Below are 14,255 nucleotides of genomic sequence, written 5' to 3'. Positions count from 1 at the left end.
TTGAATAGGCAGTCAGTAAGGGCTTTTATTTTAATGTTGATTTACAAATTTTTTTTAAATTATTGACTAATATTAGGGACACAATTATTATGACTAAAAATAATCACATTAGGAAATTTAGCAAAAAACTTTATAATTAAGAAGGGTAAATTTTATTTATTTTACCTAATTTGCCTCTATTTGTGAAAATTTTTTTTGCCTTTTTAAATGTAAGTAGAATAAGATTTATTCATATTTTTTATTCATTTGTTTAATCGAATAAATTGTTCTTTAAAATTCTCTTAACATTTTTTTTTCCATCAAAAATCAAATTAAAATTATTAAAAGAAATAAAATATAAATATTATTATTTGATGTTAAAATATAATTTAAGTCGGAAGTAATAATTTCCAAATGAAAACATGCAATGTTCGCAAAATTTTATGTTTTGCAAAAAAAAAATTTTTTTATTGCAAAATATTTCGTATATTTCACCTGTGAAATTTCTCATTCCTGTTAATTTTTTCGTTTATAGGTTTAATTTTTATTTTTTTCCCTTTTGTTTTTTGTTTTTTTTATAAAATAAAAAGTTCAGTTTTTATTATTGTATATATAATATTTATTTTATTTGTCATTCAAGAACACAGACTTGTTTTTATGAGTAAAATAATAAAAATTAACATTTTAAGAGACAGAAAATATAAGTAAGTAAAGAAAAAAAGCAAATGATAAAAAAAATAATAAAAAATAGTAAAAAATAATAATATAAATGAGATAATCTGTTGTTGATACTGCATACTCTAGGATATTCTCACGTGATTAATGATTTATTTAATTATACAATGTATAAATTATTAATGAATTTTTTTCTTTTGATAAAAGAGTAGCGTTTTTTTTCATTTTGTTTAAAAATTTTAGAAGACGGCTTTTTCTAAGGAGTTGTTGCTAAAGTTATGATTTATGAGTAAAATTACAATTGACAAAAGCTTTGTATACAAAATTGACGTGAATGAAATTATGAGAAGCATTCCATTCCAATTACTTAATTGAAAATCTAATAACGTAAATTTCTAGATTGTATATTAAGTAACTACTTTTATATAATAACTTGAAAATTTTACTTTATAATAACGTAAATTTTTTCGGCTTTCTTTTTGAATTATGTATGATTTAAATTTTGATCACAGCTCACGAATAGCCATTACTTTTTTTGGAAATTTTATTTTGAAATCAGTTTTTTAATTATTCTTTAAAAGAATTAAAGTTTAAAGTTTTTGATGGCGAGTTCATTATAATTTTTTATTATAATTAATTCTTTTAATTTTTATAACAAATATTTCTAAATTTGATACATCCAAAATATAATTATTATGAAATAGTTAAGAACTTAAAATGTATTTGAATTAAAAATTGATTTCCAATTTCGTATATACTTAATTTACTCAAATACTTTTAGAGTTTTTATAGACCGAAACAATTTCAAATTTATAGAATTTTACAATTTTAAAATTTATTGAATTTAATAATTTCGAATTTAATAATTTCTGTGTGTATGAGTTTTTAAAGCATTTACGTGTAAATTACATTGAAGAGTAATTGAGAAATGTTGCAATCCACATTTCTTGTTTGTAATTATTATTCTCATTATGAGCCAAAATATTTGTAAGGTCGAATTTCCGGGAAATTTATTTGGCCTAGTCTAAGGGGTTGAATTGAGTTTTTTAAATTACGTAAGTAGCTAAATTTACAAATTATTGTAAACTACACTCCCTTTATACTCTAAATGCATTTTTACTATTATTACAAATGGTGAAACAAATTTGCTATAATTCTATACTTACAGGGGTAGTATAAATAAGTATACATATGTAAGTACGTTTGTGTTTTTGTTGATCTCTAGACTGATTTTGTAAAAATGAATTTTTTTTCTTTTACCATAATTTTATTTTGCATATGAGATCATCGCGTACTGTTGATATTTATTTTTTTTCTATTCTATTTCTTATTTTTATTTAAAGTTTTTTCCATACTGATTGTGACACCGTCATCGTCTCTCAAAAACGTATTTATATAAAAATATTAAAATTAAAATTGCTTTTGATAAATTCAATATTTTTTTTTTATTTTGATTTTATTCATAAAAAGTTCATTTCGCATATTGAAAAATAATTTTTTTTTTTCAGTTTCGTATTTATTTATTTAATTTTCTTCCATTTTAATAATTTTTTTTTTTTGAAATTTTATTTTCAAATAAATTCTCTTTAGGCTATAAAATTAATTTTATTTTTATTTAACATAAATCAGAATTTAATTACAAATATGGTTAAAATTACAAGTATAGTGGGAGGAGGGTGACTGACGAATTCAATGACAGATAAGAGTATTCGAAATAGATGTAGATTCGTATATGTATGTGTAAAAAAAAACAATAAAGAGAAAAATAAAAAATGAGATAGAATGATAAAAGAGAAATACAATTGAATTGAAGGTCGTGTAAATATAAAAACGATGATCTTTATACCATTGAAATTAAGATTCCATTTTAATTTCACTTTAAGAGTTAACAAAAAAAAAATAAAGAAAATAAAGAAAATTTTAAGAAATTTAACAGATTTTAGAGTCAGAGATTTTTATAGTCAGACACATGCTTAAGTTCATAAATGATTGAAATTAAATTGTCAATTTGAAAATTTTTTTTTTTAATTTATTTTCGGAAGAAATTTAATAAAAAATAAAAAGATATTATTGAGTAGGATTGAATCCTTCAAATTTAATATTGATTTTTTCATTCCATAAATGAACGATGCATGCATTTTTAAATTTATTAAGGAAATCATATTATTTTCCTAGTAAGGACTGTATTATTACTATTGTATATATGTAGGTATGAACTACATGTGTATGTTATAAGCAAAATTAAATATAGAATTACTTATTGATCATTTTTATAATGGAATTATGACAGCATGAAATTAATAATTATTTTAAATAATAAAGTACATAAGTAAAAGAAGAGAATAAAAAAATGAGTAAGACAACATACTTGTATTTATATGTATATGTGCATAAATATATGTAAGTGATAAAAAATTTATTATATAATTTTTAAAGTTCTAATTTTAAAGAAGTTTAAGTTTTAATTTTAAAGAATAAATCAAGCTCATTACAGATACTCGGAAAACTTCGTTAGAACCATTTTTTTTATGTATAGCAAAGCTTAAGCTGAAACTATACTTATTCCAATTGTAAACTTACAAAATTTTTTTTCGCTATTAATGTAGCATCCGAGACATATTAATATGTCACATAATTATATTTAAATAAATTCTCTAGAGCATTGATGAGCAACCTTGTTTGAAATTGGACTAAATGAGAAAAAGCAATCGTTTCCCGGGCCGCAGTTATAACAAATTTATTTTCTAGTTTCAGTAATAAGTAAGTTTAATTTCAGTGATAAGTAATTTCAAGGCAAGGTATCTTAGATATTATAGTTATTTTTTTAAACTTAAACGACATATTATTATAAAAATAGTGATTGAAAAATTTTATCAAACTTATTTTATTATTTTTTTGTATTGATGAAAATTAACTGATTCAAACCATGCTAAAGTTAAAAATTCGTATAAGAAACAGATATGTATGTATATTGAATTTAACCAATACTGCGAAAAGCCAACATTTAACCAAAAGAAATATTGTCTTTGGGAAATCTTTTTTTTAAACAATAAGTAAATAAGTGAAACAAACTTAATTTTTTTTTTAAGTCACAAAAGTGACTTTAACTTTTTTTAAGTGGTTGCTCATCACTGTTCTAGAGCATTAATAATTTTAACATATATTGAAACATTCTTAATTATAGTTCACTATTTTGTTTTTGAGCCGCAAAATTAATATTTGCGAATAAAGAACTTTATGAATTCTTTGGAATGTTAATATCCATTCGGCTTCCTAAATTATAATGACCTTCCCGTTCCACTATATTCTATATAATATATGTATATAATATCACTGTAACCTACTTATTTAAAATTTTTCATAATTTTTATAGAATTCACAAAAATTTACTCTTTTTTTTTGTCCATCATTATTAGTTTTGACCTACATATACAATACTCAGTATATACTTAAGTAAAAGCATACAATAATAATTTTTTTATCAAAATTTTTTTATTTTTGGTATTTTATCAATTATCTTTCAATTTATAGTATGCTTATATTTGTACATTTATAGGTACATATGTAGATGTTTAGTAGTATAATAGCGTTGTTTTTAACATGGTACTTTATTTAACATTATTATTAATAATAATCATTTAAATTTTTCGATATGGCTACAATGATAATTTAAAATGTTATTTTGATATTTTGTGAAAACGATTTAACAAACATGAAATCAATATGATGCAAAAATCAAAATAAAAATAATGGTTTTATTTTTGCTTCGGAGAAAAATTGATTTCAATCAAATATTTGACATTTTATTTGGTTATTTATTTATTTTTGAAGTTCGTTTTTTAGCAGCTTTCCAAAAATTTTTTGAGAAAAAGTGCTTATTAGTTTCACTCTGTCCGCCCGTGGACATTTTTACAAAACTTATCACCCTTGAAGATAGAACGCTGAAATTCAATATGTACATAAATATTTCCTAGAAACTTATTTCCGTAGAAGAAAACTTTAACTATCTCCCCCCCCCCTAAAAACAACCCCCCCAAAACCCTAAATATGCCACTTTTTAACTATTTATTGCAGTGAAACCATAAGCATTTTTCAAATTTTGCAAACGCAGAAAGCCAAAAACAAAATGGCCGTTTAAATACTTAACATCCGTTTTTTTTTAATTTTTGATGTTGCTTTTCTTCTAGACCCCAGGTTGTGAAAGCCTGAAATTTTAGTAGCTTTTAGGCACTAACAAATAGCTTATTTCGTTAGAAAATTTTTTTCCATCTCCACCCGCTCTCAAGTTATCGCTTCTTGAAATTTGTAAAATTTGAATTTTTGACGCTTTATATTCCGGAAACCGCAAGCTTTTTCGAATTTCTATAAACGCTAAAAGCTAACGGTAAAATCAATGACATTAAAAAATATAAACATTGTTTGTGGGGCTAAAAATTAGCCCCACACACAATTAACCCTAAGCATTATGTTAACCCCTCTTTAAATTAATTTTTGCTATATTTTGCTATCAAAGACTATATAAATCGTCAATCCTAAATATATGCAATCCTAGAAATAGTTTCGCATATGAATGAAAATAATTTTAATAGTGTGGTAGGTATACATATATTTTCACTTGTTGAAGGGAAAAGTGCCACAATACAAACCATTGGTTTGACCCAACCTTATTTTTATTAATCATCGACGCTTCGCCTTAAAAATTGAGATTCATTTCTACGTATTTGTATAAAAATATTATATGTTGTGTTAATTTCATATAATCATTGCCGTAATTACCATTGCTATTTACAAATTACATATTTTTTTAACATATTACACCTCATCAAGTTATCTTCAAAATAATCATTATCTTTGACCTGTTTTTATTAATTTTCGAAGTATTTATGTAATTTTGGTTCTGAATGGTAACACAGAGAAATTATAAATTTTGCAGTTCGCAGATTGTTTTCAAAACAGCAAAATTTCTTATATTCTTATATTTTGCATATAATATTTATTCATGTATTTGTTATAGCATGCGATATTTATGTAAGTATTTGTAAATTGCGTGTAATATCAAAGATTTCTTATAACATCTACAATAAAACAGCTTTGCGATATCGTATTATCTGAGTTAATCAGTTCTGCGAACTTAATAACTACCACAAAATTTTTTTGAATAAACGCAATATTGAACGAATAGAGTTCCAAGAATGAGAAATTCACTGTTTTTTTAATATGTTTTACTTAGCTGTGTTTTATTGTACTTGAATACATATGTATGTACCGTAAACATTTTTGATATAATGTACATAATATATTAAATAACTAATTGAATAAAATTTTTCTTTCTATTATTAAACTTATATCATTTCTTTTGATGTCCATCTGTTCATCTTCGAAAAACAACAAAATTTTATGTATAAGCAATTGGGTCATTATACCATACGTTTTGTTTCTTTTTTTGATTCCAAATATTGTAATTGGTTTTCAATTACCTTATTTTCAATTGTCGCATGGTATATATTATGTATGTATACACAGTCTAATTTTTATATGTACTCGTATATGCATGTATGCATGATTATATACGTTGTCCAATTTCTTTTTAATCAAATCTTTGATATCAAATTTCAAAATTTTCAAACATAATTAAGTATTTGTATGTATATATATATATACATGGCTGTAAAAGAATAATTTAGAAAATTATTACGTTTTACATTACATATTCGTTCTTCTCTTTTTGTGTATATATAAATATGTGTAAAATAAAAAAATATCTTAATTATTTGAAAAATATGTATAGCATGTAGATATATATTTCAGTATAAGTATACATATATAAAAAATAGAATTTCTCACCTTCAAAATGCTGTCCAATTCAAATATGCTTGCAAGTATTTTGCATCTGCTTTTGTAGATTATGGTAATTAGATATTTTACAAAATGTTGTATTAGTCATTTAATAACTTATCCAAAATATTAAGTATTGAAGTATTGAATATTATAAAATGTTTGTAATTTTAGACATCTTCTTTTATACCAATTGGTCGTAGGGATGCTGGAGGGGGGAGGTGGGGAGAGATCCGTGCAAAGTCACCTCAATGCTCAATCTATTAGCCATAATTATTACAAAAGTAAATAATGATGTTTTTTTTTTCGAATAGACTAATTATTAATTTTAAATCATTGTTGGATTGGATTCGACAGTGCTGATTGGATTTCCAAACAGAGTTCTAAGTCTCTGAAATGAGAAGAGAAAATTTTGTTTCTGAAATGAGCTAGGTACATAATATAAAATGATTTAGTTTGTATAATAACTAATTTTTTTCGTATATCATACCAGAAACAATTATTTTTATAGTTTTGCTTTATTAAGCCTAAAAAATTCTAAAGTTTTGTGGTGGAGTAAAATAATGTAGAATGATTTTGAAGAAAGGAGTCAATGCAACCGCCTGTACTATACTCATTATACATGTTGTTCGGTATTTTTAACTTGAAATTGTGACATTTTCGTGACGTACGTATTTTTGTAACTTATGGGAATCTAGTTATAGAGGTGTTACTTATTATTTATATTCATACGAGTACATTTGTATTATATGGAACTTGAAAGTGATATATTGTGTTAGCAGATAGCCTAAAAGAAAATTCAGAAAATGTTAGAAATGAAAATAGGGTATAAAACATATGTATGTACCATGTATGTACATAGATGTATACGCAAATGTACTTCTTTTAACAAAACAAAAAAAAGTATCACTCATCATCGTACAGTCATTAAAAACTTAGAAAAATAAAAGTAAAAGAAAAAAAAAGAAAATTAATTGCTTATTGTTTTTCATTTTTATTTCATCGCATAGACAATTTCGGAATTTGTTACTATCATTTGTTTTTTTTTTTTTTCATTTTCATCGCGTTTTGAATACTATATTTGCATGCAAATGTATATAATTCTATATATTTATAAATATATACAGTTATCAATTACATATAAAATACATATATGTATATTTTACAATTCTTAATTTGTAAATCATGTAAATAGGTCATATCTAACCGTATAAGAGATGTATGTGCTATAGATAACAGAAATAACGTATATGATAACCATATAGTAAAAGCATGTAATATAGTTATGTATTAAATAGAATGATATAAGTAAGAATGTTAGGTAGAAATGAAGAACAGTTAAAATTTGTTAAAAAATAGTTGGATCAATAATTTCACTGACATCTTCTCATCATTTATTACGTTCATTCATTCATCATTCGTTTCTTCATTTCCTATACATTCTAATATACACACTATATAACTCTAGAAATTCGAACCTAATATTTGTGATTGTAACGAAATGATAATCTAATGTATATATATACTTACTTATATTCTTACTTGTCTTTGGTATATATCTGTAAAATATGGTTAATATCTCAGTCAGTTTAATGTACGTTTGTAATCAGTATATGAAAAGGTCTAGAGAAGAACAATATTATTCGCTATTTTTAATATAAAAAATTGCCTTAAGGTTATCAAAAACAAAAAAAAAAATGGAATTGTTTCGAAAATTTTCGAATTAGTTTTTTGTTTTCTTTTTAAATTTTTCTTATCTTTTTCATTATAAATACTTGAATAATTTCCAATAATTCTGTAAATGTGTAGGTAATTCATGTACATATGTACATGAAATAGGAAAAATTTGGTTAGGTCGTTAAAACCATATGAAAAAAAAATCAGAAATAAATATTGATGAAAAACTTCTATTTCCGTATGACATTGATTTCCTTTCCAAATCAATAATTTGTAGAATTTATAAGAATTAAATAGAAAATGAAAAAAAAAATTTTAGCCAATAGATTATCTTTTGTAAAATAGCAAATTTCTCTGGAACTATTTTGTTCTATAACCAGTTTTTTTTATAAAGTTTAACACTCAAAAAAACGATCAACTGAAATAATTATCTTACTACTATTTAATTTTGCTTAGATTCAGGAGAAATAACAAAGTGATAATATTAAAAAAATTTGTACTAACTTAAAAATTGGTAACTAATTTAAGTAGTTAAAGCTATTAGGGACAATGGGGCGAAAGGCTATTGTAATATTCATTCTTGCTCGAACATATTTCGAAAGCAAAGAAATTCGGTGCAAAGAAATTCGAAAACATTTTCGAAATGGATCGATGAAATATGCTATTTGTGTATTAATTTTATTCAAAGGAGAATATTCGATAGTCAAAATAATAAAATTTTATATTTAAATTTAATGGAAATTGTTATTATTAAAATTAAAAAGAAGAATAATATTTATTTTATGTCTGGCATTGGTTTTAATAATTAAAAATAACAAAAGCAAATGAAAAACTGTAACAAATTACAATTTATTATAATTTTTGCCATGAACTCTACAATTTATTTGAACATTGAAAATCCTAATATATTGGTCAGATAAGCGGTTTTTAATTAAGTTTGTAAAGAGTTTTTGTTTTATTTTAAGACAAAATGTAATAAAGAATTATGATATTATGTTGTGAAGATACATGTTACTTGGGTATAGGATAAAACTTAAATATTTCGCATAATACTGGGTTTGAGACGGGATAATTCGAAACATGTATAGACTCTAGTGTGGTAAAATCTAAATTTCTGTTGTTTTGAAATCATTTTGTTATATGGCTAAATTACCCTATTATTTTCTATATATTTTTTTCAATTAATGGAAATCAATATATAATTTGCTTTTATTTGTGATTTTTCTATTATTTTTTAGTCTAATTTTAAATGTTTATCTTTTACTTTCCAATCAGTGATGGTATTTATAATGAGAATTTTATATTTGCCCTTATAATTTAAAGAATTCTATTCTTATTAAAATTAAAATCAAAAATTTTTTTTTGAAATATTATTTTGAAAAATGGCAATAATAATTAGTTTCGATATCGATACAAAAGAATTTTTTTTTGTTTCTTTTATTCTTTTTGAATACTTACTGTATTTATATCAAATTTTACATCACAATGTACAAGCCTAATGTAGAAATATGTTGTCTTCCTATTAAAGTTTCGGTTGTTTAAAAAAAAAAAATGTTAAATAAATAATAGTTTGCTTGTACTTTTGAATTTAAATTGTTCCTAATTTGATTTGTATGGACAACAACAAAAGTATGGACAAAATAAAAATTTTGTCTATACTTTTGTTGTTGAAACGGATTTATTAGAACGAGAAGCTCGAATAGTTTATATACTATAAGATTATCCTCTTATGTTTAAATTTGAAAATTCATAAAATGTGAACAATTATCTTATTAATTATTAAATAATTATTTTTTATTTTATTTAAATTCATCCGCTTAAACATATTTCTAGAATTATTATTGCATATGAGTATATTTCCTTTCTGAACTATTTTAAATGTGAGGGGAGTAAATAATTATGAATTTACAAAGCTTACTGTGGTGTGTATAATAATACATACTGTAATTAAAGAATGTTCGAGAATTACACTGCCACATTGCCAAGAGCAAACATTAGTTACTTAATTTTTACGGACCTTAGTTGTTGAATTCGGTTATTCAAAATACTTTTATGTCTTAATTAAATAGTAGCTCATAACTACATTATAAAATTAAGAAATAACAATTCTGGGTCAGGCGGAACCATACAAAACAAATGATTATTTAAATATTCCCAACATGCTATAAAAGTTAAAAACATGCTTAAAAGTTTTGCTGTTCAATTAGTGTGCAGCTTAAAAGTAACTTAAAGATTTTTAATAGACATTTTTATTTAATAGTCTTGGGGAAAAGTAACCAAACAAGGAACCGTGATATTCTCACTGTACAAATTCAAAAACATAATATAAAAATTTTAAATTTTCTAATTATTCTATTAATGGGATGATTCTAAAACAAAACAATTATTTTGGATTTTGGTTCGTAAGTACTTATATTTTAAATAAAATTTTTATATCTATGTAAAATTTTTTACATTATTGTAATAAAGCTTAAGGGGGAAGAAATAAATAGAGAAATTATTAAAGCTTGTATGAAAAATTTAATATTTTTTCTATTCTTTTAAATAATTTTGTTTTTTTTTTTTTGTTTCTACTTTTGTATTTCAATTTTATATCATTAAGTATTGTTTTTTTTTGTGCTTCTTGGTTATTATTTTCCAATTTTTATGCCTGTTTACGTTCAGCCAGTTAGTCATACAAATATTTAAATGCGAAATTATTTTAAAAATTGGGTTGGGTTCTCTTTTTTCAAAAAATCCAAAGTATTAAAACAACTTAAAAAGGTAATATTTAAATGTTTCGAAAAAAAAAAAGAAAGAAGATGTGCTTAGAGGATTGTCCGTTATTAAATAAATTATTTACATTTTGATGAATGACCATGAAAGAGCTTCTGGTTTTGAATATTTTCATTGAGAAAATTGAAAAATATCGTTTCGAAAATGAAAAAAAAAGAAAAGAAATCAGAATGGAAAATTAATTAATTGTAAAAAGGTCGTCTGGGCTTAAATAATTTATTTGTTTGATCAAATTAATTGTCTACGAAAAAAAAGTGTTTATATAAGAAATTTTAAAAATATTATGTATAGATTTTAAGATTATTTTGAGAAGTGAACCCTTAAATGACAGGTGATAGTGACATCTATCTTAAAAAGTTTGTGAGTATTATTATAAACACAAACTAATTCCGACAAATTTCTTACGTCTGCGTATAATAAAGTTTTTAAATTATTTTTAGTAAATGTCACTGTTAAGACAAAAAAAGATTTACTATAAACGGCGAGCAAAATATGTAAAACAAAAATTCAAATGAAATTTAAATGGCAGGCAAGATCCTTTGTAATAAAACCTTTTGAAGCGAACATTTTGCTAGAGCAACCAGCCTCGTAGTACTATTGCCATTTAGTGCTATCACTTCGTGATTCACTTTTCAGATTCTACTGTAATACATGTGCACTTTGCACGTAGCAGGTAATATGACAGTTAGAAATTGAAATTCTATGAAAACTAAATAAAGATCCATACTGAAAAGAAATATATGTTAACTGTGTCTAGCTAAGTTTTTCCCTAAATTTTTATGAAAAACGACCAGAAAATGATGATGTAAGATCTTATAAAAATCTTATGACATTTAGTTACAACATTTTGACATTACATTACTTGCAGTTTCATCTGTAGCCGTATACGTAAAACAAAGGCAATTCAACAGTGTTATTTTCAAATCTCCAATTGGTTAAAATCGATTACAATCGAGTTTTTATCGTAGTCGATTTTCTACAATTTTTTGTTATTTTAGTAACTATTTCATTTTTTAAGCTATTTAGAAAACTAAATTTTCAACATATTTTTCTTGATTCTCTAACGTATGTGAAAATTTCTTTTGTTTATAATTCAAGAAGGCAATTATTATCGAAGCGTGAAATTTTTGAATTATTTCGCAAAAGTTTAAATAAAAATTAAATAATTATGAATGTATGTTTTTTTCCGTTTGTTTACTCTTAAATTAGATGTACGACTATATTTTCTACCCACATTCGTTATTTGAATAAAATAATAAAAACAAAATTTAAATAAATTATAAACTTTTTTTAATGTAAAAAATAGGAAAATTGAAAAATTTTTGAAATATTAAAATTTTTTTTAAAAACTAAACGTAAATTTTTCATTTTCTCTATTATTTAATACATTGTTATAAATGTATAAAAATTTAAAATTTTTCATGTTTTAACTTTACAGATTGCACAAAAATCATTAGAAGCATTCACAGAATTAATAAAACGTCTTGGACCAGATTTTAATGCATATACAGCAACAGTATTGCCACATGTTATTGATAGATTAGGTGATAGTAAAGATACAGTCAGAGAGAAAGCACAATTATTATTGCACAATTTGATGGAATCAAAAGTTTCAACACCACAAAATTTAATTGATAAATTGACAATTTGTTTTAAACATAAGAACGCAAAAGTTAGAGAAGAATTTTTACAAACGATAGTAAATACCCTTAATGAGTAAGTAATAAAACATGATTTATTAAAATTAATTTACTAATTTAAATTTTTTATTTTAGGTACGGGACTGCTCAACTCTCATTAAAAGGTTATATTCAACCTATAGTTAATTTACTTGGTGATCCAACAGCAACAGTACGTGATGCAGCCATACAAACTTTAGTTGAAATTTATAAACACGTTGGTAAGTGCTAATTAAAGTAGCGACCATTAACGAGGAATAAAATTTCATTTTTTCAAACAAATATTTACCACAATAATTTTTAAAAATATTTCAATTCAACACTTCTCTTATTTTTGTTAATTATTTGTTTAATACACATCAAGTATTTTTTTCAATATTATGCTTTCGTAATATAAATGGATATTTTTAAGCTAATACGAAATTAGCTGCAACACCTAAACTTTACACATTTTGACAAAAATCACATTTCTTATGTTACTAGTTTTCTAGTTCTTATAATTTTAATATTATATTTTCTACCAATAATGCGCTCTGGGCATCTCAAATTTTTGAAATAATTAAAATTTGATTTGCAAAACTTTTATCGCATTTTTTTTTTATTTTTCACAGATTTGTTACCTTTTCACAGATTTGTTCTTCTACATAAATCTATATATAAATTTTAATTTTTTTCTACCTATTTTATTAAATTACTTTATATATTTTAGGTGATAGACTTAGAGTTGACTTACGTAAAAAGGAAGTACCGCCAATGAAATTGGCTATTTTAGAACAAAAATTTGAAGAAATACGTGAAGAAGGTTTATTATTAAAATCTGCATTAAATCATAACGGACAAGACGAACTTGACGCTACCGCTCCACAAAGACCAACACGTTTAGTTAAAAGAACAATATCAGCAACAATGAGAAAACCACAATCCTTAGATGTAACAACAGCTAGTGGTACTGATGTTGGTTCAGTAACACCAGAAATTTTTGAAGCATCCTTTGAAAATGTACCAACAATAACAATATTTACAAATCGTGATATTGAAGAATTATTTAAACAAATAACAATACAAATAAGTGACAAAAATATAGACTGGGAGAAACGTGTTGATGCATTAAAAAAAATTCGTTCTCTATTAATTATGAATGTACAAAGTCAGCCAACATTTCCAGCATATTTAAAAGATTTATCAAGAGCATTCCTAGATATATTAACTGAATTACGTTCACAAGTAATACGTGAAGCATGTATAACACTTGCATATATGGCTAAAATCTTAAGGAATAAATTAGATCAATTTTGCATTTATATATTACAAGAATTAATTAATTTAGTACCAAATGCTGCCAAAGTTATATCTTCCGCTGCTATAATTACATTAAAATATATTATGAAATATACACATGCACCAAAATTAATACCAATATTAACATCAAATTTAATGCAATCAAAATCAAAAGATATACGTGCAACAATATGTGAATTAATGATATTAATATTTGATGAATGGCAAACAAAATGTATTGAACGTAGTATTGTATTATTAAAAGATGCATTAAAAAAAGGTATTAATGATGCAGATAATGATGCAAGGAAATATAGTAGAAGGTAATGCATTCGAGATACATAATGCCAAAAATCA

General features: G+C 23.8%; 1 protein-coding gene across 12 annotated transcripts in view; it reads left to right on the top strand.

Annotated features, from left to right (window-relative positions):
- The window catches only part of LOC129610808 (CLIP-associating protein), a 58,474-nt gene that overhangs the window by 31,601 nt on the left and 12,618 nt on the right, over positions 1-14,255 (top strand). For all 12 annotated transcript variants that reach the window (XM_055523537.1, XM_055523539.1, XM_055523536.1 and 9 more), the window contains exons 3-5: positions 12,380-12,657; positions 12,717-12,841; positions 13,330-14,221. In XM_055523537.1, coding sequence (XP_055379512.1) covers positions 12,380-12,657; positions 12,717-12,841; positions 13,330-14,221 — 1,295 coding nt within the window. The remainder of the gene's footprint in view (positions 1-12,379; positions 12,658-12,716; positions 12,842-13,329; positions 14,222-14,255) is intronic.

The sequence above is a fragment of the Condylostylus longicornis genome, unplaced genomic scaffold (genome assembly GCF_029603195.1).
Source record: "Condylostylus longicornis isolate FDR11 unplaced genomic scaffold, ASM2960319v2 ptg000048l, whole genome shotgun sequence".
Lineage (NCBI taxonomy): Eukaryota > Metazoa > Arthropoda > Insecta > Diptera > Dolichopodidae > Condylostylus > Condylostylus longicornis.
Note: the sequence above shows the minus strand (reverse complement) of the source record. Positions and strands in the feature narration are given on the sequence as shown.